This window comes from Psammomys obesus, unplaced genomic scaffold (assembly GCF_907164565.1).
Source record: "Psammomys obesus unplaced genomic scaffold, mPsaObe1.curated_primary_1811, whole genome shotgun sequence".
NCBI lineage: Eukaryota > Metazoa > Chordata > Mammalia > Rodentia > Muridae > Psammomys > Psammomys obesus.
Genome location: NW_026586662.1, coordinates 220,288 through 248,106, shown reverse-complemented (window position 1 = coordinate 248,106; position 27,819 = coordinate 220,288). Strand labels below are relative to the sequence as shown.

General features: G+C 44.7%; 1 protein-coding gene across 1 annotated transcript in view; it reads left to right on the top strand.

Annotated features, from left to right (window-relative positions):
• Positions 1-6,099: 6,099 nt before the first annotated feature.
• The window catches only part of Nt5e (5'-nucleotidase ecto), a 43,874-nt gene continuing 22,154 nt past the window's right edge, over positions 6,100-27,819 (top strand). The window contains exon 1 of the mRNA XM_055602519.1: positions 6,100-6,497. Coding sequence (XP_055458494.1) covers positions 6,153-6,497 — 345 coding nt within the window. The 5' untranslated portion in view covers positions 6,100-6,152. The remainder of the gene's footprint in view (positions 6,498-27,819) is intronic.

The following is a 27,819-nucleotide window of genomic DNA, read 5'->3' as shown; positions in this document are numbered from 1 at the left end:
TAGATACATGGTGAACCTGAGACCAGCCTGGACTACAGAAGACTTTGATTCAAAAAAACAAACAAACAAAAAAATCAAATACCACAGTTCAAATTCTTGTGCTAATACCAATGTTATGGTTGTTGACACTGAGCACCTGTAACTTTGTGATTTGGTTTATTAATGGTCTGTCCATAGGCTGGCTAAGTCTAACCAGTGCCAATGGATGAGCCATAAACCAAGCCAAGCCATGAGTTGTAGGCTGAGCTACCTGTCATGGAGAAATCCACTGAGAATATTTTGCTCCCCTGACTTGGTAAATCTGTGACCTGGGGTCTTACACACACATAGCTTCACCCATCAGCAGCACTGTCTGCTCTCAGAGCTCCCTAGTGGTCTCTAAAGGAGACTGCAGGTGAGGGCTGTGACTGTACTCAATTGTATTAGATCTGTCCTAGATCTGTCCGCACAGCTTGGAGGGAAGACAAGGGAATTTTAAATACTTGGCAAAAGAAAGGACCACATTAAAGTGAACTTATAGGACTAGTCTGGGAATTCAAGGAGGAGTTGGTCACTGCTGTCTGGGGCGGTACAGAAATTTCCTGTTGACTTGAAGGAGAGACTATAAAGGCAGCCTGAGGCTGGGCTTGAGGCAGGCAGGAATAGCTTGGAGAGAAAGAAGGGCCCTCGTAAAGCTGGCTGGGCAGGGTGAAACTTTTAAAGGCCAGGTTAGCAAGCTTGAACTTGATCCAAAAAAATAAGCAAAGGTCACTTTCAATCTGCCTGTAAACAAATGGCTGAGGGATGACACAAATGCAGAAGCCTGGCAGCACCAGGGCAGGTTATTTCAGAACGAGTTCTGGTGGCCTATTTTCAAATAGATAGGTGGCCGGTGAAATGGTGCCCTTAAGTGACATTCTAGCCAGGCAAACATGAAGACCTGCTCAAATATCTCTAGCACCCACATTTTAGAAAGCTGTGCAGTTGTACACCTGTAAGCCCAATACTGGGGAGTGAAGACAGGCGGATGCCTGGGGCTCCTTAGCCAGCTGGCCAGATCAACAAGCTCCAGGTTCATACAGAGTGATTGAGGAAGACGTATGACATCAGCCTTTGCCCATCACACACAAGAATATGCATGGGGGGAACAGAGTTGTCACACCAGTCTGCTGTACCTCAAGAAGGCATCTTCCCTTTGTGGCATACTTGCTAGAACTGTCCTGCTTCAGTCTAATCATGAAGTAACCTTAGACAAGCCCAAATTAAGGGAAAGAATACAAGTACCAGCACCCTTCAAAAATGTTAATGTAGGGCTGACCAGATGGTTCAGTGAATAAAGGTGCCAGCCACATCTGGGACCCCTATGGTAAAGAGAAAGGGCCAGCTCCTGCAAGTTGTCTTCCTCCACACACATAATAAATAAGTGTATTTTTAAAGAAACGTTTAATGCCAAAGCAATACAAGACAAAGCTAAGAAAGCCTCACAGGTCAGAGGAGACTAAGAATGTGAGCAAAGGGCTGGAGAGATGGCTCAGAGGTTAAGAACACTTGCTGTTCTTCCAAAGGTCCTGAGTTCAATTTCCAGCAACTGCATGGTGGTTCACAATCATCTATAGTAAGATCTGGTGTGCAAGCAGGACGTTGTATAAAAAATAAATAAATCTTTAAAAAAAAAAAAAAAGAATGTGAACAAACTAAATACAGCTTAGGATTTCACCCTGGAACAGAAAAGGGAAGTTAGAGGGGTGGCTAATGAATTCCAAATAAAAATTAGAACTATAGTTAGTAGCTTTGCATTCATGTTATATAAGCTGAGGGATGGGGAAGGGCTTTGTCAGAAAAGTTCTTGCTGCTCAAACAGGAGGATCTGAGTTTGATCCCCAGGTAGTAAGAACATAAATGCCAGGCAAGACATCAACCTCTAAGCACACATGCAATCACACACACACATTAATTACACACAGATACATAAGTTATATAAACAGCCAACAGTAAAGACTGCAGGGGAGGATGGAAGACAACTTTTTTGTTAAATGTAGGTTTGTTTGTTTTGTTTTCCTCTTAAAAAAAAAAACCAGTAAAACAAATGACAGACTTCACCTTCTAGAAAGACTGAAAGGAGGGGGACAAAACCTTGCAAGGGCTGATCCCCAGAGGGTGTTACAGGATCGGTGTCTTGTTGGCACCTGGCTTTACTGTGCCCAATCTGCAGTGTCTTCCATGCACGGGCAGTGATGTTCTCTGAGTCTTAAAGTGCATGTCTTAAAGCAGGGTTGCCATGGATGTCATTCCAGCAAATAGAACCTGGAAAACTAGATATCTATATACAGAACAATAAGTCATGAATTTTTGCCTTATATTGTATTAAAAACTATGTCATATTAAAAATCTAAAACACTAGAACATTTAGAAGAGAACATAAAATGATGGCCTCCTTCTGGCATCATATTTGGCAATGAGTTTTTTTTTAAATATTTATTTGTTTATTTAATTTCATGTACTTGTGTCTATGCCTGAATGTATGTATTTACAGTACAGGACAGGTGACTGAGGAGGCCAGGGTAGATCATAGATCCTCTGGAAATGGAGTTACAAGTGCCTGTACGTCACCCAATGTGGACAGTAGGAACTGAACCCAGGTCCAATGGAAAAGCAGCAACTGCTCTTAACTCCTGAGCCATCTCTTCAGCCCCTTGGCAATAATTTCTTGACTATGACACAAAAAGTACATTAAGGAAAAGGAAAGTTTTTTAAAAAAATTAAATCAGACTTCTTCTAAACTGAACCTGTTGGAGCTGAAGTGCAGAATACACCAGACCCAGGGTTTAATCACTAGCACTAAAAAATAAATTCATTCATTCATTAAATAATAATAAATAAACAGAAACATTTGTGCATCAACACTGTTGTGTTTCAGCAATGGAAAAGCAAGGCATTTTGTAGCATCCTGTACCTATGTCCAGGGCAGTGTGGGGGCAGGTTGTGAAAAAAGAAAAATATACCTGGAAGCCATATGTGAGATGTAAATATTATTGAAACTACATATGAATTGTGGCTGAACTAAGCAGGTAGGCAGCATCTTGTGGCAAGGAGCCAGATAGAAAACTATCCTAAAGTTCCAGCAGGCTCTCTGCACTGCAAAGGTCCAGTTGTGACCAGCTGCACCAAGGACACAGTCTCACGGTCTGGTGACAGTGAGCCAGCCTTATCTCTGAAGTGCTTTGATCCACCCTGCTTACTTTAGGCAAGAGTTTTACAAGATAGACTACTCATGCAGTGACACCACTAGCTCAGCATACCAAAGTGTAGCTGGCTTAGTATACATGCAGGAAGTAGGGGTCTTTCTAGATAACACTAGGCTTTGCCCCAATCCTAGTGCTCATGAAAGGAAGTCAGTGGTCCTCCAGATAGGCCTTATTGAAATGTTCTAGTCTTAGCTTTCTTTTATTGTTTCCTTGATGGGAGTCTTGGAAAGGGGTAAGTTGCAAAGACAACATGCTCATTCTCTGTTCCTGCAGGATGACATACCACTGAACTCTTGATAATATCTTCAAGCATGTGTGCATATACTGCACTTCTGGAGAGCTAAGGATATAGCTCAGTTGGTAGGGTAACTTCCTGGCATATAGGAAGCCCTGGGTTCAGTCCCCAGCACTCTGTAAACTGCATGGTGACAAAAACTTTTAATCCCAGCCCTAGGAAGATGGATACAAGAGGACCAGAGTTCAAGGTCATACTTGGCTATATAATGAGCTGGAGGCTATCTTCAACTCCTTGAAACCTTGTCAAAGAAGAGTGGAAGAAACAGACACAAAGGATATGAACAGAAGGCCAACAAAATGGCTTCCTTGGGTAAAGATACTTGCAAGCCTCATGACTTGAGTTTGATCACCAAAACTCACACTGTAGGAAAGGGGAATCTGCCCTGAAACTTATCTCCTGACCTCTATGTGTGTGCCATATGTACACACACACACACACACACACACACACGTGCACAAAAATGAATAAATAAATGTAATTTAAAAAAATTTTAAGATGGGATTTCTGTGTAGCCCTGGATGTCCTGGAACTAAATCTGTAGACCAGGCTGGCCTCAGACTCAAAGATCTACCTGCCTCTGCCTCCCAAGTACTGGGATTAAAGGTGTGTGCCACCACCACCCAGGTAATAAAAACAAAATTAAGGTAATATCTACCAAAAAAAAATGATACAACTGGTCAATAAACTCATAAGAAGATGCTCAGCATTTCTACCCAACAACAGCATGCAAACAGGAACTGCAATGAGATACCACACCTGCCTTATAGGTGAATATCGTTTCAAACAAACAAAAGAGAAAGAAAATGGTGTTGGTGAAGATGTGAGAATGGGTAACATGGCAGGTCCTTACTGTGTTTCCCAACTAAGTTGTTTTTTCAGTTCACTGGCTTCATCAGCCATTGACTCTGGTCTGTTTCTGCTTTCACGTCTTATGAATAAACTGCTGGGAATGTGGGTGTTCAAATAAATATACACCTACAGTAAAATTTTTAAAGGAAGGAAATGCTGACATACTGAGTGTCGAAAGCCAAGTAAAACAAACCAGTCAGAAAAGCGCAAGTATAAGATGCCTAGAATGAGCAAATCCGTGCAAACGGACAGTAGACTTGGTTGGTTGCCAGGGGCTGGAAAGTAAGGAAGAGTCGTTGCTTTTGTGTGGGTTTTCTTCTGAGAGGGAGCTTCACTAACACAGCCCAATAACTTGCTATGTGGCCCAGACTATTTTCCTGCCTGGACTCTCAAGTACTGTAATTACAGGTAAAAGCCGCCAGGTCGTGTGGAAGTCACTGATTAATTAGTTTAGAATAACGTCTTGGGAAGATGAAAAAGTCTGGGGAATGAGTGGCGGTAAATACCCTTAATGCCACTAAACTGTATGTTTGGGACAGTAAGTTACAACGTTCAATATGTGTATTTACATGACGTGTGTTTTTACAGCAGTTGAAAAACAACTGAGTTGTGATTGAGGTTTGAGATAGGGTCTAGTTATGTAGCCCAGGCTGTTCACGTACTTTCAAGTCTCCTGCCTCAGCCTCCTGAGTGCTAGACATGCCCCAGTGTGAAAGTGTGTGTGTGTGTGTGTGTGTGTGTGTGTGTGTGTGTGTGTGTGTGTAAAACAAGACTGACCTGGTGCATTCTGGACATGCGTAGGAATTAGGTGTGTTCTATGTAATGTGTAGAACACAGGGAACCAAACTCTTTTCTTTCCCAAAGCTGCTGGCTTATTGATTATACTCCATTCAAATGCAGGAGTTAATCCATTAGGCGGAGCTTTACCTGCAGCGATTTACATTTGATGATGATTTGTTCATAACAAATATGGATTCCCACTACTACTGATAGAAGCTTTGCATACACACGCGCGCACACGCACACACACACACACACACACCACATACTCAAAAACCTAGAAAAATAGGGCAGAGAGGAAAGAAGACTGCAAAAGCACGGGGCGGCAGCGCCCCGGGCAGCTGTCAGGGTTTACCCAGCTTTAGCTTGCAGAGCTGGCCGCGCGCCACCGGCGGTTTATCACTAAGGTTTTCATTTAGCTAAACGAAAGGCTGCATCCCAAAGATTGCTTCGCTTCTGAGATTCCAGATCCGAGCAACGTGGAGCGGTGGCGAGCTCAGCCCTACCCAGGACCGCGCTGTGTCCTGGTCCCACCATGGCAACGGCGGAGCGCACCTCCTGGGCATGCCCTGGACCCCTCTCTGTCCCACTTTCGTCTTCCTTTCCGCCCCACTCGCTTATCTTCGGCGAAGACCTACAGCGCATCACAGGCGGCAAACACTCTGGTAGAGAAATCGGGGAGGCGGCCCCTGAAGCTGCCACCACCGCCAGGGACTGTGGCACCCAGGCTCCCCGAGGTGTTCGCTCAGCGCGCGAACAACCTCCTCTCTGTTCCCTGCTGGCCGTGTGTGCCAGGCCGGCCGCTCCGGGGTGCCCGGGGTGCCAGGGTCGGATCGGGTGACTCTGGGAGTGCGCCTGCCCCGGGGAGGGCCTGGAGCTGGAGAAGGCGGGTCTTGCCGCTCCCCGCCCCGCTCCGCCCCGGGAGCGCAGAGGAGGCCCCGGGTGGCCCGTGCTAGCCGGGCTCGCGGCCAGTCCTCCGGCTCAGCGCGCCCCAGCCAGCCATGCGTCCCGCGGCCGCCCCGGCGCCCGAGTGGCTGCTCCTCGCGCTGAGCGCGCTGCTGCCGCTGTGGCTCACAGCCGGGGCCTGGGAGCTCACGATCCTGCACACCAATGACGTGCACAGCCGGCTGGAGCAGACCAGCGAAGACTCCACCAAGTGCCTCAACGCCAGCCAGTGCGTGGGCGGCGTGGCGCGGCTCTTCACCAAGGTGCAGCAGATCCGCGGCGAGGAACCCAACGTGCTGCTGCTGGATGCCGGCGATCAGTACCAGGGCACCATCTGGTTCACCGTTTACAAGGGCGTCGAGGTGGCCCACTTCATGAACATCCTGCGCTATGATGCCATGGTAAGGAGAAGCCTCCCAGGGTGGGAGACCCAGACCCAGAGGGAGGGGCTGGAGAACTCGCTAGTGGCTTGGCACAGTGAGCTCTCACTGATGTGCAGGTGGAACTCCGGCCAGTGTGCCGCGCGTGAGGGACGCGCGGTTAGTGTCTTAAAATGACGCTATCGGAGCCCACAGTGAACTGAGAGCATTAGAAAAGGGACCCTACTGCCACGGGGTACTTCAGCTGGGGTACGTAGGAGCACTGGAGGTTATCAAGGGCCGGAGACCCATCTCAGCCTCCTCCATGTCTCCCGTCTGCTCTGCCTTTCAAAGAATAGCCTCATCCCTACTTCACTGAAAGGAGATCGGGTCAAAATTTATTCAGGTCACCAGCCACCAAAAGGGAAAACACATCGGACTGGCTCTGAAGTCTGAGCACAACAAACTCATCTCCTCAGGTAGATTTCCAGTACTGTGTGACCTTATGCTATTTTTTTTTTTAGTGGGCCTCCGTGGACGAATCGTCTTTAAAGTGGGAGGAAGACTATTTCCCACAAAGCACTGTGTGCCCATAATACAACCTCCATAACTGTTAGTTTTTGCTGCTCCCAGGCACTACTGTACAGGTTCAAGGAAAAAGAAATGTCAGAGAAAAGCCAAATGCGGGAAAGCTGGGAAACCCGCTTGTCTGTAGAGATCGTGAAAGAGCCCACCTTGAGAGATGAGGGAGCTGGGAGGCAGCTGGATTGTTAGAGCTCCTGCGTGGAATTTCAAAGGCCCTGGATTTGATCCCCAGCATTGCACAAACTAGGCTTGTGGAGCAAGGCTGGTGGAGGCTGGAGGATCAGGAGTTCAAGGTCATCCTTGCCTACAAAGAGGGGCCAGCCTAGCTAGGGAACACTTGATCCTGTCTTAAAAAAAAAAAAAAAAAGAAGGAGAGGGGGCCTTAAACTTAAAATGTGAAAGTTTAGTCTTCTCAGTACTCTGTTGGAGGTGATGAATCCCGTGTTGAGAATTGCGTGTAGAGAAGGCGCAAAGAACAACCAAATAAGACCTACCTGAGATGTAAATATGAATGGAGCCACCACTCACATTCAACCTAACATAGATCCCTAGAGTAGAAGATTCTGCCAGGCTGTAGGGGGAGGGTTGGGAACAGCAACAGAAACTTAGAGCTTTGCAAGAGAAATAGCAGGGTGGGTTCCCAGAAACTTGGTGAAACCGGAGGGTGTGGAAGGAAAAGGAAGGTGTGCAAGGCAGGCTAACCCGCTGTGTACAGGAACAGCTCAGAGGTCAGGGAAGGGGAGTGTTCCCTCCCTACCGAATTTGGCTTAGAGACTCTCAGAGCAGGGGCAGTTCTAATGGTCCTCAAGCCTCTGGAGTTAAAAGAGGAAGGCCGCCTCAGCAGCAGGTTGGCAAAAGAAGAATCGCGGGTCTCAAGAACTCTGCGGTCTCTCGGTGTTCTTTTTCCAAGGCTAAGCTTGCTTGAAGCTTTGCAAGCGGTTACGGCTATACAGACATTAACATGACTGGATTGTTAACTAGCTCACGTCTCTACTTCCTCCCAGAAGGGTAGGATAAACACTATCAGTTTGTTTTGATTTCCTATATGAACCACAACGTCACAGCATTTTCTTTTTCTAACACTCTTTTTCTTCTCAGTTGTGTACATATACCTGGGGGGGGGGGAGTCCCTCTTTAGGACAGAATGAGCTCACTGTGTTGTAAGATGAGGCCACAATGTACTACAAGTTGGAGCCCATCATTCCTGAATGTTTGGAATACTTTTCGTGGGTTGGAACTGCTTTCTTACAAATCTTCGTCCAAGTCATTGAAGTGGGACCTGAGGAAGACTAAGCTACATTGGCCAGTGTCAAGAGTGGGAGGAGAGGGACTGACAAAGCTACTCTAGCTTATCCCCGGCGTGAGTCGTGGGTAGGTTTAAAGCACATGATTTGACCTACGGAGCCTTAGCTTTGGTAGCGTGCCACAGCATGTGGTTCCCGCTCTGCAGCCTTCCTAGCTCACAGAGAGTTTGCTTACATTATCCTAAGCCTTGGGAGTATATTGCTGTCCTGGCTGCCTGCTATGTCTTGACTCCGGGATGGTGGAGCGCCAGATCAGAGTGAACAGCTGTGGAAGGGTGTCTCCAGTCCCTTGTGAATGGAACCCAATTTAGCCTTGGAAATTAGAGTAGGAGCCTCTCTAGACTCCCAAGAGTTGCTCTGATGGCTGTGGAGGAGCAGGATGAGCTTGAAGACCCCTCGGGGCCCTGCTGCTAGGCAGAAACTGGGAAAAGGTGACAGAAACAGCCAGGTGGCTAGCTGTCTGTCGTAGTGGAAGGACTAGTGTGCCCTGAGGTCTGAGAAGGAAGACACACAGAGCTATTGCACAAAATAGCCCAGAGGTCAGGAAATCACAGCACTGAGGGTTTTTTTTTGGGGGGGGGGGGGGTTGTCTTCCTTTCTTTCTTTCTTTAGAAACTAGGAGAAAGGAAGATAGGAAAAATTCACGAGGAGGTTCAGTTGCTGGGGGACTTTCTTCTTTTTGGCCTAGTTATTTCTGAGCTTCATGTTCCTAACCTGGGAAAGAGAAGTGATAATCCCTGGCCTGCGAACAGCACACAGTATGGTGAGAAATCCCTAGAGTCTTGTACAGTGAGTGCTCACTAACACTTGGTCTCCTGTAACTTGGGGTTTTGGAGGAAAAGGACATAGCATCTGTCAGTTTATGTGGGTCTGACAGCCTCACTTGGACTACCACTAGACTCCCCTCCGTCATCTTTTCTAAGTACTGTTGTCTAGACCCTTCCTTCTTAGAACAGTTGTCTTTTTAACACCTCACGTAGCCTAACCTGGCCTCAAACTTGCTGTGTGATAGAGGATATCCCTGAACTTCTGATCCTCCTGTCCCCACCTCCCAAATGCTACTTCTGTGTTCCTATCTTAGTTACTTTTTTATTGCTGTAACAAAATAACATGACAAGGCAATTTATTAAATAAAGGATTTAATTGGGCTTATGGTTATAGAGGGTTAGAGGCCATGATGGCAGAGCAAAGGCCGGAACGACTGAGAGCTCACATCTTGATCCACAAGTAGGAGGCAGACAGAGAAGGGCACACTGCAAAGGGTGGGTGTCTTTTGAAGCCTCAAAGCCCTTCCTCGGTGACACATCTCCTCCAACAAGGCCACACCTCCTAATCCTTCCCAAACAGTTCTACCAACTGGAGACCAAGTATTCAAATGTAAGAGCCCCTGGGGGCCATTCTCATTTAAATCACCACACTAACCTTGTTTTTATGACTTTCCTGCCTTCCTCTGTATATTCAGTGCCCCTTTTGTATCATGGTGCACAGTGACCCCTGCACACATCGGTCTCTGGTAGCTTCAGAGATAGCCTCTAACCAATTCCCTGCCTCACAAATTCAGCTGTTCCAGATACTTTCTGCAGATTTCACTGTGAGGGTTTTCAAACTCATGGGCAAAGTTGCTGGTCACAATATGTGTGCTTGGTTCCTCCTCTTGACAAAGGCTTGCCAGATGTCCTCCTCAAGGCTTAGTCTTCCCACTACTTTGCTTCTCAGCCAACACCCAGGCAGAGGATTGATCTCTGTACCGTGACCTCTTCTTTCTAAAAAAAGAAGATATTTTTATTTTCGTGTATTTGCGTGTGTGCAACAAGTGTGTCGCTGCCTCTGGAGACCAGACGCTTTGGAGATGGAGTTACTGGAGGTTGTTTGTCATCTGGCGTGACTGCTAAGCACCAAACTTCTGTACTCTGCAAGCTTAGCAAGTGCTCTTAACCACAGAGCCATCTCCTCAGCTCCCATCTTTGCCTGTTCTTAAACTCTGTTTTTGTAGTAACCAGACAGTTTCAGCATCTTTTGATGACATTTTGAATCTTTTGAGTTTCCTCATCGCTGATATCATGTTTACAGACTTTTTTTTTTCCCTCCCCCTTTGGATTTTCTTTTTCATTGGATTTGCTTTATCTTGAAGCACGCTAACTATTGATCTATGGTCAATTTTAGACATAAATTTGATGATGATACTATGCCAGTCAATGTTGTTCAACTCTGTACCTCTTAGAACAGAAATTCTTCGTTTGGCATATTCAAATAATAATAATAATAAAATCTTGTTTTTTTTCTGTTTTGGCCTGTGTGTGTGTGTGTGTTTGAAAGCTTATGTAGCAATCGTTTGCTACTTTAAAGCTCACACGGCCAAGACTCTTGCTGTAAAAGCAATTGCTGCTGACTCTACACCTTCTAGGGCATCAGCCTGTGAAAACTGAACTCCACTTCCCTCTCCAGCCAAGAGTTTAATGAAGGGGCTGAAGCTGCAGATCCCTGAGGCTCTTCTCTAAAGCTAGGAAGTCCTGGGGAGTGGTTTAATGCAGTGAGATGCTTTTGTTCCCGGAAGGGCACAAAAGGTGGAGGCACGGAGCAAAATGAAACAAATGAGACAAATCTGGAGATAGAGGCCCACAGACCTCTGAGAAGTTTAAGCTCCTTTGTCACGGCGATCAGGGTGGCTTCTCAGTAGAAGGTGATAGTGGTTCCCTCCTCCTTAAACGAAAAAAAAAAAAAAAAAAAAAACACGAGTTCCAAAAACACGAGTTCCAAAGTGACACGATGTATCTTTTGTTATTCATAATGAGCCCCTTGGATAATGGCTGAGGCTAATACTTTACACTAATGAGGTTGCTTTGAACTGGGACTCTAGACAGCCTCAGGGTGGAGCCCAGTGCTGAGAGGTACCTAATGCTTAGATTAGAGAGTTTGAATTTCTAACCTCATCCACCCACCTGATGAGTTCCGGAGTTGCTGAGCACAGGGAGGTTCTGGAGGGCGAGGTGCCTCAAAGGGCACAGGGGCTCTGTTCATCCAATACCCTGTGCCTTGCCCTGGACATTTCTGTTTGTCTATTCCTAAATGTATCCTTCATAATAATCCTTTGAAGTTCCTTGAATTCCTCTAGATAGTTATCAAATGTGAAGCTGGGGTCCTGGGAACCTCCGATTTGTAACTGCTCTGTTAGAAGTACAGTGTAGGCCAGGTCTCTGGACTGGATGCGAGAATGGGCACACACAGTTTTGTGTGATGGAGCCCTGAAGGCTATGGGGCAATTTGGAGGTGCAGTAAATTGTGGGAAATGGCAATAAGTCAAGGTAGACAGGGTCTGGGTTGAACTGTTGAATACCTAGTTAGTGTTTACAGAACATTAGAGAACTGGTTGATGTCAAAACACAAAAAGCAAAAGCAAAATAAGCAAAAGCCTCAGCTGTGGAACTTCAAAAGCGCTTGGCATATAAGCCTGATAGCGTGAGCTTGATCCCCTAAACTTGGGGAAGAAGGAACCTGAGAAGTAGGAGAAAAAAAGCTTCATGTGGTGGTAGCCATATGTAATCCCAGCACTTCTACAAGGAGATGGGTTGTGGAGCCAAGAAAAATAGCCCAAAAGCTCCCAAGTGGACTAGCCTGGAACACATCATGTAGCCTCAAGGGGGAAAGGGTACTTTCTCCCAGAAGTTGTCTTCTGACCTACACATATTCACCCGCACAGTCATACCCATCAGAGCACACTATGATAATAATGATTATGATGATACATTAAAATTAAATTTAAATTTAAAACCTTCAGCTACTTGGAGAAATAATTTGGGAAAGATGAGCAGAAATGTATGAAAAAAGTAAGAAAGGGGAGGGGAATCAAGTCAGGCAGCAATCTAGGGGGTCAGTAAGGACTCCACTATGCTCACCGAAAGACTGGACCTGCTAGCAATTGATTTTAATAGCAAAGCAATTTGGGGTAGTGCTGAGAGGGTGTATCCTTTATTTTCCTGTTGCTGTGATAGAATACCTCGACCAGAAGCAACTTAAGGAAGAATGAATTTGTTTGGGCTTAAAATTGCAGAGGGAACTTCCATTATAGTGGAGGGTGGAGGAGTGCATGTCTTCAGCTAGAAAAGGAACCTGAGTGATCACACAAAACAGAGAGAGAACTAAAGGGAAGCAAGGCTATAAAATCCTCAAAGCCTGTCCCAGTGAAAGCTCTTAAATGTCTTAAATGTTCTGTCAGACAACCTTCTCAAACAGCACCACGAAATGGGGGCCACATTTTCAAATGTGTGAACCTATGGAGGATGTTTTTCATCCAAACCACCGTCTTGGAAGTGACACTGAGTGGCCCAAGTTCTCTCCCTACTGTTTAGCATCTAAGGACAATTATCAGGTTGCATATAGAGGTGTATTTTTACTTTTATTGTATGAATGTGTTTGCCTTGCATGTGTGTTTGTTCACCATGTGTGTGTCAGGTCCCTGTGGAGGTCAGAAGAAGGTATCAGATCCCCTGGAACAAGGGGTTACAGGTGCCTATGAACCACTGCAGGTGCGGGAAATGGAACCAGGATACTCCACAAAAGTGCTTCAGTGCTCACCCACAGAGAGGGGTCTTTGCTCATATGCTGTGGACGGGGATGGCACAGAAGAGGGTCTTGTAAGAGTTACGGCTTCTGTTGCTGTGACAAAATGCTATGACCAAACAAAATAAACTTGGGGAAGAAAGGGTTTATTTCATCTTACACTTCAAGGTAACAGTCCATCCTTGAGGGGAATCTAGGCAGAAACTCGAGTAGGGACAGGCCCCTGGAGGCAAGAACTGAAGCATAAACTATGGAGTAGAGCTGCTTACTGGCTGGCTAGTCCTGGCTTGCTCAAACTTGGCCACAGGCAATCTGAATGGAGGCTTTTTCTCAATTTAAGTTTCTCTTCCTGGATAACTCCAGCTCCTGTCAAACTGACCAAAAACAAACAAAGAAAAACAAAAAGCAAAACCACCCAAGCAGGACAGGTGTAAAGCAAAGATGTCTAAGAGGACTGGAGCCTGCAGCACCAAGGGTAGTTGGTAGGTAGCCTTTGACATTGCTACACAGGGCCAACAGTTCTTCTATTCAAGCTACTAGTTCTCTATTACTATTATAAAATACCGGAGATTGGCTGCTCTAAAAGAAAAAAGGGAAACACTGTAACTCATGTTTCTAATCTCTGGCATGTTCAAGATCAGGCTGTTCCTTCCTTCTTGCTGCTGTGGACTCACTACAGGGTCATGAGGCAATCTAGACCTCACACGGGGAAAGGGACTCATGCAAGATATGCAGCCAAAATGTTTTTTAAAACAGAGCTATACTTGGGATAACCCAGTAATTCATTCATCCATTAAACTACATGATGATTGATCCATTCACGACCCAACACCTCCTACCTACTTCTTTCTTGTTTTGTTTTTTGCTTTTCAAGACAGGGTTTCTCTGTGTATCCCTGGTTGCCAGGCTGGCCTCTGCCTCCCTAGTGCTGGGATTAAAGGCCTGGGCCTGGCTTCGCCTGCCTGCTTCTTGATACCTCACAATGACGATGAAATTTCAGTGTGAGTTTTGGTGGCAGCAGTCACTCCTGACAGTGGAAGCCTGCTATTTCAATTCCTATCCTGAGACAGTGAGCATGCTAGGCAAGCATGCAGCTACTAAGCTACAGCTTCAACACACCCAGGTTTTAGGTCTCCATTCTTGAACTTGTCAGCTCTGAGTGTGGAAGTGAGTTCTCTCATCTATAAAGTAGGTTTTAGAGAGGGTGGTCTCCTGCATGCGAGTTCTCAGCACCTCAGCTCCTGCCTAGCCCTCTGTCTGTTTCTGATCTGCCAATGTAATTCAGTATATCTTTGAACTTAATTTTACACTCAAGGGTAAGTTTGCTTGGTGCCTCTTATTCCTCCTTTATGGATCTCACAGATACCTGGGGGGTGAGGCAAACATTTCTTTGTAGAGAGAGAGAGAGAGCCACTGTCTTCAAGTGAAAAGGTGTCTGTGGAGAGCTACTCTCTTAGTAGCAGAAATGACCCACTGGGGAAGAGGAGCAGCAGCAGCCCACTTCTAGAATGTTGCTTTGAATAAACGCTGTTTATTCAGCCCGCAGGTCTTCGTGGAGTGCCGCTGGGTGCAAGCTGGGTGCCCAGCGCTGAGGATGGTGTACAGGACCTAGGGTAAAATTTGGTGCTTAGAATATATTCCCGTGGGCGGTGCCCATTCAGGCTCTTTTTAGCCACAGAGTAGGACTGGATTAGAGCTACTAAAGAGAGTAAAGGGTCAGCAAGATGGCTCAGCTGGTAAGAGCACTTGCCAAAAAAAAAAAAAAAAAAAAAAAGCCCAACAATCCAGTTCAAGCCCCAGGAAGATGATGAGAACTGACTCATCTGACCTCTGCACAGGTGTCCACATACACACACATCATATACACACATAAAGACAGAGAGAGAGAAATGTTAGTTTAAGAAGCTTGGAAGGAGAGACCTTACTGTCACAAATTATCCCCTGACTCCCACACATGTGCCCACATGTGCAACACAAACACAATGAATTAAAGATTAATACATTTTTATTACATGTTTATTTCATTTGTTTGTATAGCTCTGGCTGGCCTGGAACTTCTCAATTTCTATACTGAGCTGGCCTTGAATTCACAGAGGTCCACCAGCCTCTACCTCGGGAGTTCCAGGATGAAAGGCTTACACCACCACAACCAGCTAAATATTTAACTAATTATTGCGTAGAGCCCACACTGCAGAAGTTGGAGGGGAGGGGTTCTTGAATTAGAAACTTGGTTCTCAAGCCTCAGACCTAAGGAGAACCTCAGCTGTGGAGGCTGTGGCTACAGCCTCTACTTTATTATCATCTGAGTTCCAGGCGAGAGTGAGCTTGCTAGGGTGACAGTGGCTCTGGATGGCTGAAGGAGAAAGCAGAGGCACCCTCTTCATCCTGCCCTTTCTTAGGAGCTAGACTTACTAACTGAGAATTGAAAAAGAACCCATTGCATATCACTTTGGCCTTCTGTATTCCATCCACAAATACAGCTGAGTGCTGTTTATGTTCCTTTAGGACTTGTTTTCTTTAGCCCCATAAACAGATTTTAAAATCTCTAGGTGAGCTGGAGAAACACTTAGCAGTTAAGAGCACTTGTCGCCCTCACTTAAGACCTAATTCAGTTCTTGCCACTCCCATGGTGGCTCACACCACCTAACACTCCAGTTCCGGGGAATCAGATTCTGGCTCTAGACATACCTGTGATGGATGTTCACACATGAAAGCAAAACACTGATAATGCATCAAATAAAATAATTATTTAATTAATTACAGTTCTTCTAGGTGCTCCTTTTTCCTCACATAAATAATTGCTTCTATATATAATGCGCACATTAACTGGTGTTCGCTATCTCCTGAGAGATAAAACTGTCTGGACCTGATTACTTGGTTAATTAATTCTAAACATGACTGTGCCATGTATATTTTGCCTGTGTAAAGACTGTACATTTTTTTCCGATGATACAGATGGTGTAAAAATGCTGTTTTTCTGTACTTTTTCTTTTTTCTTTCTTTAATTGTTAATCTCGATTCTTTTTTAATTTTTTCTTTTTTTTCTTCTCTCATGTATTGCATCCCAATTGCTATTCCCCGTTTCTTCCCCACCCCCAGTCTATTTATCCCACCTCCCCTTCCTCACCCCCATGCACCCACATATCACCTCCCATCAGAAAAAAAAGATCAGGCCTTCCAGGCACATCAAACAAATATGGCAAAACAAGCTTACAATAAAACCAAGCATATATGCTTACATCAAGGCTGGACAAGGCAGTGCCTAGGGAGGCAGAGACAGGCCTCTGTGAGTTCAAGGCCACCCTGATCTACAAAGTGAGTCCAGGATAGCCAAGGCTACTCAGAGAAACCCTGTCTTGTGTTAAAGGAAAAAAAAGAAAGAAAGAAAAAAGGCTGGATGAGGCAACCCAGTAAAAAGAAAAGGGTCTCAAAGACAGGCAAAAGTCAGAGACAGCCCCTGTTAGGAATCACTACTGAGCTACACAACCATAACATATAGGCAGATGACCTAGGTCAAACCCATACTGGCTCCCTGATCTCTGTGAGTCTATTTGAGTCCCAGTCAGTTGATTTTGTAGACCGTTGTCTTGTGATGTCCTTGATCCCTCTGTCTCTTCCATGTTCTGTACTTTTTCATTTGTTTATCCTTTCAACTGACCCTGACAGTGCAGGTAAGCTGATCTGACCCCAGGATTCACACTGTCATTCATTGGGATGATGTTGCACTCACCTACCAGGGCCAACACTCCCTTGCTCCATGGCTGTGGTAGCTCAACACTAGACATGGTCCATGATATCAGATATGAGTCAGTAGATCAAAACATGATTTTAGATGGCTGTTGTTGAGGGTTCCTGAGTGATTAGCAACTGAGTCCCATTGGGTAATAGACCAATATATCTCCTTAAGTCTTACATTGTAGGAATTACTGAAGAGTTGTACCACTCACTAATACATATGCCTTCACTCTCTGATAAAGAGCCTGTTGACATTATTACAATTGTTTAATGGATTACAAAAGAGGTACTTTTCTTCTGCATCAAGCATATTCTACTGCTCTTACACAGCTCTTCTTTCCTTAATTTCATCTGGTGTGGTTAAATTAAGCCTCTTTTCCTGGAACATTTTCACTATCCCTCCTCCTCTTCTTTTCAATCCCCAATTATTTTAAAGCATTGAGGCTATTTGTTTTTGAACCTTTGCTCCCTTAGGTGAAGCTTGCTCTCTGGTATTCTGCAGTTCCTAAAATGCATCATGTACCTGAACCTTCACATATGTGTTTTCCAGGTGTTTGATGCATGGGTAGATGCCTAGATGGATGGATGGTACATGGATAGATGGATGAAAGATACTTGGGTAAGTGGAAAGGGAGATAGATGGATTAATGATGAAGGAATGGATATATGGATATGGATGGTCATTGGATGAATGGACAGGTGGGAAGATGGGTAGATGATGCTCAGATGGATGGATGGATAAATGGATGGATGGATGGATGGATAGATAGATAACTGCGTGGTGTTCAAGTGGGTGAATGAAGAGGTAGATGGACAGACATGCTGGATCTATGCTTGCTTCCAGTCTGCCCTTCAGGACAAAGATTACGATGGTGTTACTTGGCATTCTAGAGCCTTGCAAAAAAATTTAAAAAACTGGCAACAACCTAAGTGATGTTTATCTCTCTCATTCATGCAGATTGGCAGCAGTTAGGCATAGTAAAGGCCCTGTGTGGCTGTTTGAGCCTCACTACCAATTCTCAGTTCTCAGCTCTTCCGCTTGCTAATTGTAGGACTAAGAGCCTCACTTTCCTCATCTATAGAAAGAGGAAATAATAACACCTCTCATAACACTATCAAGAGAAAATGACCTGGTTCTGAACAGACCTAGTATATAACATAAAATCATAAACCCTCATGTATCTTACTCTTTGTCTTGTTTTTCTTTTTTTTCCTTCTTAAGTTCCCCATATTTTAAACTTATTGATACTTTTGTATTCTTCTGTGAACAAAACCAAGGCTACAAGATGCCCAGTATAAAGGAAACCTTTGATAGACCAAACAGTTACCTTAAATTTCTGATAAAAATAGACACTTTTTTACAAGGTTCCGTCTTCTTCCAAATTCCCATTATGAAATCCACATGCTCACACCTCAGACACACAGAGAACAATCAACATGTTGTTGTTTTGAGATAAGGTGGAGCTGTATAGTGCAGCATGGCCTCAAACTTCAGGTGCTGGGATTACAACCATGTACCACCATGCCCTCCCCGCTTTACATTTTTGTTCAAGTTCGTCCCATCACAGACAAGTACCACAAAGATATTGACAAACACGTGGACATAACTTGTAAATTAAAACATAAGAACGTGGTTAATTGACGAGAGAGGAGCTGGGAGGTTGGGCTGGGAGGTTGGAAAGCACTTGGCTAGATTTCCCACCAGCTGCCTAGCAACCTGTTTTCTCTCACTGTAGAAATAAGGCATCACATCACGTACCTACTATTTACAAAGTTTGTTTCATATCCTGCCTTCTGAAAAGTTTTAATGGCTCACACACCGTAACAGAGTAAAATGGAGCCCATTTAAAAGGGGAAGATAGAGCAAATGGTTTTATTCTTCATTCAGTAGACACTGACATGACTCACCTGGTATCCCGGAGGGTACAAAGACAGCTGATGTGTGAACACACAGCCACAATGATAACAAGTGCCACAAGAGATGTGTGTGAGGTCTGGTAGACACATTAAAAGAGAGAGGCCTGCAGTGGACATATCACTGATGTATCCTAAGCATCTCGGAGCATCTTGGGGATTTAGTGTCCCTAGAACTGAGGGCACCTGGAAATTTAACAGAATGAATCATGCAGCTAAGGATATCACCAGGAGGGCAGGGAGGGTCTGCATGGATATAGGAATGCTTGTTTCCTTGGAAATCAAGAAGTCTGGGGTGAATTCCACTCAGAGGCAGGAGGTAGATGTGCGGTTTGGGGCACAGCTCACTGTGGTGGCCTGCAGTGCATGGGTGAAGCCGTGGGGCTGTGGCTGAAGGACTAGCCAGAAGACCCTGGAGTGAACTATATGGAGATGAGGGGGCATAGTGGAAGTGGAAACCTCTGAGGGACAGAAGAGCTGTGGAAGCAGCATCGCTTTGGGACACTGGGGTAGAATATGGCTGTGACAGAGCTGTCTAAGAGCAGAGCTTTTCTTTTTCTGGGTGTTTCCCAAACCTGGGGCCATGTGTATACTCTGGAGCAGTTCTTTCACAGGGGTCATTGTCCTGCTATTGGGTGACCTAGCTGGGGATCCATGGTCAGTGGATAAATGGGAGCAGAGAAGGAGTGGAGGGGAGGGAGCAACGACTGCCAAAGCACTCCAGCTGGCTCCATAGCATCTCCTGAAACTATCCAAAGGAGAACAGGCCACCTCCTCACTCCTTCATCTCCTACCTGTAACCTATTTTGCTGAGCAGGACCAAAAGGGAGAAGCAGCCATTTGAACAGTTGGTAAAAGTCCACACTGTCTGGTACAGCTGGCACAAAAACACTACAATGAGGCTAGGGATGTACCTCAATTGACAGAGCTCTTGCCTAATGTGCAGGAAGACCTGAGGACCATCCCTAGAACTGCAAAAATGAAGCATGGTCACACATGTAATCCAGCACTTGGGGTTGTTTGGGAACCCACATGATGGCCAATCTACACACCTGCTACATATGTGTAGGAGGCCTAGGTCCAGCCCGTGTATGCCCTTTGGTTGGTGTTTCAGTCTCTTTGTGCCCCCAGGAGCCCAGATTAGTTGATTCTGTAGGTCTTCCTGGTGTCCTTGTCCCGTTGGGCTCCCTCAGTCTTCCCTCCCACTCTTCCACAAAACTCCCTAAGCTCCGAATATTGTTTGGCTGTGGGTCTCTGCATCTGTTTCCATCAGCTACTTCCAGTGAAGGGGGGGAGGACACTTACCCACCCATAAAACCTTTGACCCAAAATTTGTCTCACCTACGAGAAACGTAGGGATAACTATAAAGCAAAGATTGAGAGAATGCAAGCCAATGACTGACCCAACTTGAGACTCACCCCATGAGAGAGAGCCAACCCCTGACACTATTAATGAAATTCTGCTATTCTTGTGGACAAGGGCCTGGCATAACTGTCTTCTGAGAGGCTTCATTTAAGTTACATTAAAACTAAAGTTTATATCAGTTATCTACACTGGTTGTAACAAATGAACCCATCCGATGTTTTAAGACAACTGTTTTTACCTGAACTTGTGTGATCCAGAGGATCAGTCTGAGTTCTTCACTCTTGATACCCCTGACATCAGCTGGGCCAGCTGGAGATCAAGGATCACTTTCTAAAATACAGTAGAGGCAGGAGGATCAGAAGTTCAGGGTCATCCTTAGCATGCAGAAAGCCAACCTATGCTATATGACACTATCAAAAAAAGGAAGAAAAAACAAAAAAATCTCCAACCAATAAGTCAAGGCAAAGCGACCAGCAATAAATAAAGCTGCCCAGGAGCTCCTAGGAACAGACTACTGTGATCAAAACACCTCAGGGTTTGTTTTAACCGTGTAGTGACTAGGGATGGGTTTTTTTGTTTTGTTTTGTTTTGTTTTTAGCTTTAAGCATCACGTGACTTCCCTTGCTTTTGCTGCTCTGTTTTTGGTTTGTGGCTGTGATGCTCATTCCCCAAAGGCTCTCAAAGCAGAACTCTGCTTTGTAGCTGGGGCCTGGGACTATTTCTCCCAAATGAGAACCCCCGGGCAACTGAACCAATAACTGCAGTCTTGGGGTTTCTTTGTTTTGAGAGACTGGGTAGGCTCCAGGCTGACCTGGAACTTGCTATGTAGATAAGACTGGACTTGAACTCATACAGACCTGCCTAGTTCCGCCTCCCAAGCTTTGGGCTCGCAGAAATGCACCGCCACGCCCAGCCTTGGAGTTAATTTATTTATTCTTCCTTTTTCCTCTTCCCCATCAGCTGTTTATTTTATTCCTCATTCACTAGTAGATACTCAGTGATTACCTTCTCTCTGTTAGACACATTTTGTAGACTGTGGAGATACATCAGTGTGTGTGGTTTAATTTTGAATAACTGGGGGCAGGGAGAGTACCAAAAATTGACTTTTCAAAACTATTTTAGAGTACTGAGGGTCATTTAGTGGACAATCAGGTGGCTACTGACCTCTGTATCTCCTTCCTCAGACTGCAGAGCAGCATGGAGCTCAGGCCACGACCCCGGAGGAACGTTCTCATTATCTCCTCTACTCTTCCATCTGTTCAGCGCCAACTAGATTATTTGTACATGAGCAAATCAGCAAATGGCTCTCCTCCAGTAGCTGCGGCCACATTGCCTCAGAGCCAGTATGGGCAGCAGCAGCATCTGAATTTTGCTACCAAATGTGGTTCAGAGAGAAAAGTAGGAAGGATTCTGCTCTTATTTAAAATCATACCTCTAGCATTCATTACAGAGTAAAAGTGGATTTTGTTATTTATAAATAGATTCCATGTTCATAATTACTGTCTTGGTAAAGGAATGAAAAATGACATCTCTGGTTGGTTGACAGTTGTTCCCTTTATTGCTGGGTTAAGGGAGATTCTGAGGCTTGTTCTAAATTTATCGACTCAATCACTTAATTGTCATCTGCCTCAGACAAGGAAAGAGGTGCTGCACATTATGTTATCTAGTATTTGTTTATCCATCAACTTGAGTTGGCTTAAGCTACCTTTCTTTTCATTGGTAACCAAAAGTTAGTAATTTACTGTTTGGAGTTCTTTCAACCTATAGTATATTGGAAATAAATAAGCGTATACAGTGTGATAATTTCATAATTATTTATAGTTTTTTTCAGCATATGAACATTGCTTTTCCTTAAAGGGAACATAACTGTGGCCTATAACAGAATGCATGTGAATTCCAAGCCAAACTTTAAGCACAAGTTTTTCATCTCCTCTAATTACAGGGTATTTTTAATAACCCAAACAAGAAACTTGGCATCAAAAGCCTTAAAATAGCTTCATTCCTCTGTTGCTAACTCATATGACTTTCTGAGCCTTACCTGCAGTCAACAGAAGCTTTCTCCAAGGCCAGAGGGCTTTTATAAGCCACAAACAGCCTGCATAAATACTGCCTGCCTATAGAAGGCATGAGAAACATGATACTATTCCTCAGGGTCCACTTTGTGGCCATGAAATTCTGAGTCACAATAGAACTGAGTTCTCCTCTGTTCCCAACATTTTCATTCGTTTGTGACTTTCAGTGGCAAGCAGATTTTCAGGTATTGGGATGACAAACATTCCAGGTGTCCTAGTCAGCGTTCTATTGCTGTGAAGAAATACCATGACCATGGCAACTCTTACAAAGGAACACATTTAATTGGGGTTTACTTACAGTTTCAAAGTTTTAGTCCATTACCATTTGGGGAGCATGGTGGCATATAGGCAGACATGGAGAAGAAGCTAAGAGTTCAGGGCCTGGATCCACAAGCAGCAGGAAAAAGAGACAGCCACTGGTCCTGGCTTGGTTCTTGAGACCTCAAAGCCCCATCCCTCCCAAGTGACACACTTCCTCCAACAAGGTCATACCTCTTAATCCCTCTCAAGTAGTGCAAATGACCAAGCATTCAAATATATCAGCCCCTGGAAGCCATTCCTATTCAAACCACCACACCAGGCTAGAATAGAGAATATGCAACACATCTTTCTGTAAGACCATCAGTTCTTTCCTTTTTAGATGTTTTCTTCAAAAGACGGTGGGGAAGGGGAGGAGCCAGGACTGGACAAGTCACTGACATCACAAGCCTGTGATTTTAACCAGAATTATAGAAGCTTATGTTACTAAGCTCATTTCTCTTAAGTTATAGAGAAGTGCATTTGGTGAATATACAGGGTTGTCATTTGGCTCAGATTAATGAATAGGATAAATAAGCAAAACCCAATCTGTATAGAAGGCTGTGGACTGTTTGACCTTGGCTGATGAGAGCTTTGTAATTATGGACTGATAGAGTATTGTAGATCAAGAGACAAGGTCATCTTAGTCTATCTTTAGTCTCTTTTAATAGCCACTTGCTATCAACCTCTATATTTGTCTTCACATCCTTTTGACTATTAGATATAAGTCCTGGAATTTATCTATCTACAAGTCTGTTCACTGTTTAATGCAAAAAGGGAATGTGGCTCAGAATTATGGCAGGTCTTTGCCTAAGATGATGGTTAAATAGTCAGCAGCAATGTCACTATGTCATTGTGAGGTCCTCTGTGTCAATGTGAAGTCTCAATAGCTCTGCTTTAAAGAAAATGAGAACATAGTTTTATTATGAGCAAATATGTGTGACCAAGGCCTCAGGAACACAGATTCGAGTTATCCTAAGTAACACATTCCAAGTGAAAGAGGTTACGTGACATTTTAAGTCATGGGACAAATTAAAGTCATAAATCACTGTGTTTATTAAGCATATAGACAGACAGTGGTCCTTAGGTAGGTGGCTATATCAGATGAGAAAAAAAAATCTCTTCTATAGGATTATGTTGGAGCTGGACATGTCTCTTGGTTAGTACAGCATTTCTCTGAGTAAAGGAAGCCCTGAGTTACACCCCCAGAACCACATAAACAGGCATGATCTGTAATCCCACTGCTTCCAGAGGGTAGAGTCAGAAAGAATCAGAGGTGTAAAGACTTTCTCAGCTACATAGGTCAGCCTCTGATACAAGAGACCTTATCTCAAAAGAAGAAGAAAAAAAATCACATTATTAGGATTAGAACTGACAAATTTAGCAAGATGATAAATTCAGGAGCTTTTATCAAGAGGATGTGAGGTCAGATATAGAGGCTGGTAATGAGTAGCTACTGAAGAGACTAAAGATAGCCCAAAATGACCTTGGCTCTTAATCCACAACATTCCATCACCCTATAATCACAATGTTCCAGTCAGCCAAGGTCAATCAGTCCGTGAGCCTTTCAGTGTAGATGGGGATTCAGAGAGCTTCAGTCTGTAAATGAGAACTTCCAGAAAGGACCAAAAAAGGCAAAGGACCATCACAAGGCAGTAAATAAACTGTGTCCTTATTGAATATGCACAGATAATCTTATTAATATTCCCAAAGCAGTAGAGTATGGCAACTATTATATACAGTTGTATTATGTGAGGTAATTTAAACAGCCTAAGGATGATTCAAAACTCACAGGAACATTTGTTTAAGCCATAGGCAAATATCATGTCATTTTCTACTAATGAGGGATTGCGGTATGTCGCGAGACCTGGGAACATCTCCCCATGTACACTGATGAGTGGCTATCTCCTCCTTTATGTCACTCTGTCATTTATTGCTCCAAGTGAACCCCTTGGGCAGCTCTACTCCCAAGGCATGTTGGTAATACAAATGACAATGAAGGATAAATAAGACCCACTCACTTATCACACTCCTGTAGCGCCTTCTGCGAAAGCCAGCAGCGTTGGGAATGTGGTGGTATGGCGTAACTGATACTCATGGGAGAGCTGATAACTTATGAAGCTCTCCTAACTGCAAGAGGAGAAAAGGCAGCAGGAGAAATCCCAAGTGGGGGAGAGGAAATATAAAATATTTGCGAAGGGAATTTTCTACATGCAAATTTGTAGGGAAAGTTAACCGTAGGAGGTGAAAAACAGGCACTTGAGTGATTCTCCTGTTCATCCACTCACCCAACAGTGTATCCAAGGACTACCCAGAGGGCAGGGGAGAGGCCTGCTGGGACATGGCCATCTCTGTCAGACTGGGCTTCTCTGGGCATCCCTTCCAGGAAGATTATTAAGGTTTATAAAGTGGTAAAGTCACAACAGGGAACTTCCAGGTTCTGCAGGATCTGTGTGTGTACCTGTTGTCATTCATCTGTCACCAGACGTAAAGCCACAGATGGTATGACCTACAAGTCCTTTCACTTGACCACAGCCCAGCTGTTTTTTTTTAAATCTGTTTTTCCTCATTTCCTCACCGAGGCACGCAGCAAGTGCCTCGCAGCAAGGCACGCAGCATGCTGCTGTGCTTTAGTTAGCACTTTCATTTGATTCATTCATTGCCCTTCCAGAGAATGCTATGATTTCCACATCCCTGGTCCTAAGTGGCAGAGCCAACTGTACTTCCTTTCACATGGTACAGGGCTGGGGGGGGTGGGGGGGGGAACAGTGCTGGGAGTGAGACTGAAAGAGATGAGAGCAGTACTCGAAGAACTTTGTGGGGTCTGTCAAGGCTATGGGTGCGGTTCGTGCCTCTGTGGGGCCTTCAAGTGGAGAGTGGCACTGTCGGCCCTGCAGTTCAGAAAGTTGGCTCTGGCAGCAATACGATGGATGGTTTGGAGAAGAGAATGGGGTTGGTTAAAAAGCCAGTGTCTAGACCAGAGAGAACAAGGACTGTAGTGAGACAATAGCAGTGACCTTGGGAGATGGAGCACTTAGGGCCAGCGGAGGCCATGGGAAGTGTTGCCAGGAAACATGGGGACCCTTTTGTAGGATATTAAATAAGTGAATTCTTTTGTTTGGTTGGTTTTGGTTTTTGAGACAGAGTTTCTCTGTGTAGCCCTGGCCTTCCTAGAACTCACTCTGTAGACCAGCCTCGCCTTGTACTCACAGAGAGCTGCCTGTTTCTGCCTCCCCAGTGCTGGGATTAAAGGTAACCACTGGCCAGCTTGATAAATTATTTTTAAAAACAGACTCAGAAGGAAACATGTTTCTTGAAGTTCGGACTTTTTGGGGTGCTTTCTTTCTATCCAGGTGATTGGCAGATCTGTTTTGATTGATTTAAGAGAAGGAACAATAGAAAAATCTCTATGGTCTTGAAACCTTTTGGGCAGTTTGGGATATCATGCTCCCACCAAGAGTCAAAGGTACAATGCAATCACCACTCTTTTGCTTTAAAATATATAATAGTGTAGAGTCAATAAGAATTAAAAAGCTGGTTGTGGTGGCCTACACCTTTATTCCTAATACTGAATAGGCAGAAACAAGTGGATCTCCATGTTCCTAAGTTCCTAGTTCCTAAGCAGACTAGCCTAGTCTGCTTAGAGGCCTCCAGGCCAGCACAAGGTGCATCATAAGACCCTGCCACATAAATGAATGAATGAATGAATGAATGAATGAATGAATGAATGAATGAATGAAACTATTAAGATAGCTGTGCTGGTCAGTATTTGCCAATTTGACACAAACAAGACACACCTGGGAAGAGGGACCTCAGTTGAGAAATTACCTCCATCAGGCTGGACTGGCATTTTCCTGACTGATGATTGACATGAGAAAGCTCAGCCTAATGTGAGCAGTCTCACTTCTGGGCAGACAGGCCTGGGTTGTATAAGAAAAGCAAGCCAGTGAGCATAACTTCTTCATGGCCTCTGCATCAGATTTCTGCCTTGTACCAAGTTCTAGAAACAGAATAGCTCTGATGAGTTGGTCAATCATCCATGGAAAACTGTGGAATCACGTGTCATTCATTGTGCATGTCTGTGCAAGACTGTGAAACTCTGTCTCAAAAGACCCCAAACCAATCAACCACATTTTTTTTAAACTGTAGAAACATTCACTAACAACAAAATTCCGTACTTATGTAACAAAGGGTAATTGTTTCACCATAGGAAAAAAAGTAATTGCCTGAAACTGAGAGTCTTTAGAACTAGATCAGCTTTTAGAGAAGTTTAACTAGATACAAGGAGGAAGAGGAGGAGGAGATGATTGTGGTGGCTAGGTAGAGCATCAGAAGTGGAGAAAAGTGCAAATTCAGAAATTATGAACTTCCCAGAGGAGACAGAGTAGGACTGTCTCATGTTTTCTCAAAGACAATTTGAGTGACAAGTGCTCAGTGAGTGATGGTGTACCCAGGTGAGGAAACACCATGCTGAGCAGGACAGAAAGGCAATGTAGCTTAGGAGCATTCAGTTTAGCTAGGAGACAGAAAAAAAAAAAATGACCCCATGATATAGCCCTGGAATGTACTGGTATCGCAATGCTGGCAGGCATGTCCAGACTAGGTTTTCTAGGTTTTTGTCTTCTTATTAAAAACATTGTAATAAAGGTACCCAGGGATTGCAAAATAGCAAGGAAAGGTCATGCAGAGTTCTCCCTAAGAGTTCACTTCCAGGACAGTTTGCCTTATTCATCATGTGTCCCAATCTAGCTCAGGCCAGATCGCCTCCCTACCCTCATACTTAGATATAGCTGGAGTATGACCAAGTAGAAACTCTCTCTGGTGGTTATTAAGGGGAGAAGGAACTGAACTCCATTGTCTGCAAAGAGATGTACGTGCAGCTCAGTGAAGGTGGGGTCCTGGGTTTCTAACAAGTTGCTGAGTGCATTGTTTGAAGGGTGGTTGGGATGTGCGCACGGTTTGTGTGCACAGGCCAAGTGGAGTCTCATCTTACTAAGCTCTTTGCTGTGCTTACCTGCCTCACTGCAAAGAGGGAGCGAGGCGGAAGGGAATGTGCCACGGCTCTTGTTAGCTTCCGGGGTCACTAGCCAATGCTTCCAGGCCTGTTTGCAGATGACCCACAGAGTGAAGCAGACCCGGGTGGTACTGAGAATCTTAGTGAATTTAAATACTGAGGTAGTAAAGTGGCCTTAGCAGCCAAACCAAGTGGGTGACTGCCCAGAGCTGGGGTTATCCAGGAGGCCAAGTGAGGAGAGGATAGAGGGCTTTCTGGAGAAAGTTGCTGTGACTCCAGGGTGGGAATATCTTACCGATGGTGCTCAACACCATCCCTGCTCCACCCAAAGCCCTGTGCACAGATGAATCCAGAACCTACTGAGGGTCTCATGGTCACCTCACCAGACAGAACGTTCTTCCTCAACATAAGCTCCTGGGAATGAGGCTGACAATGGCACAATGGCAGTTGCCTGTGGCTATCTGAGAGGTTCTTTCTTTCTTTCTTTCTTTCTTTCTTTCTTTCTTTCTTTCTTTCTTTC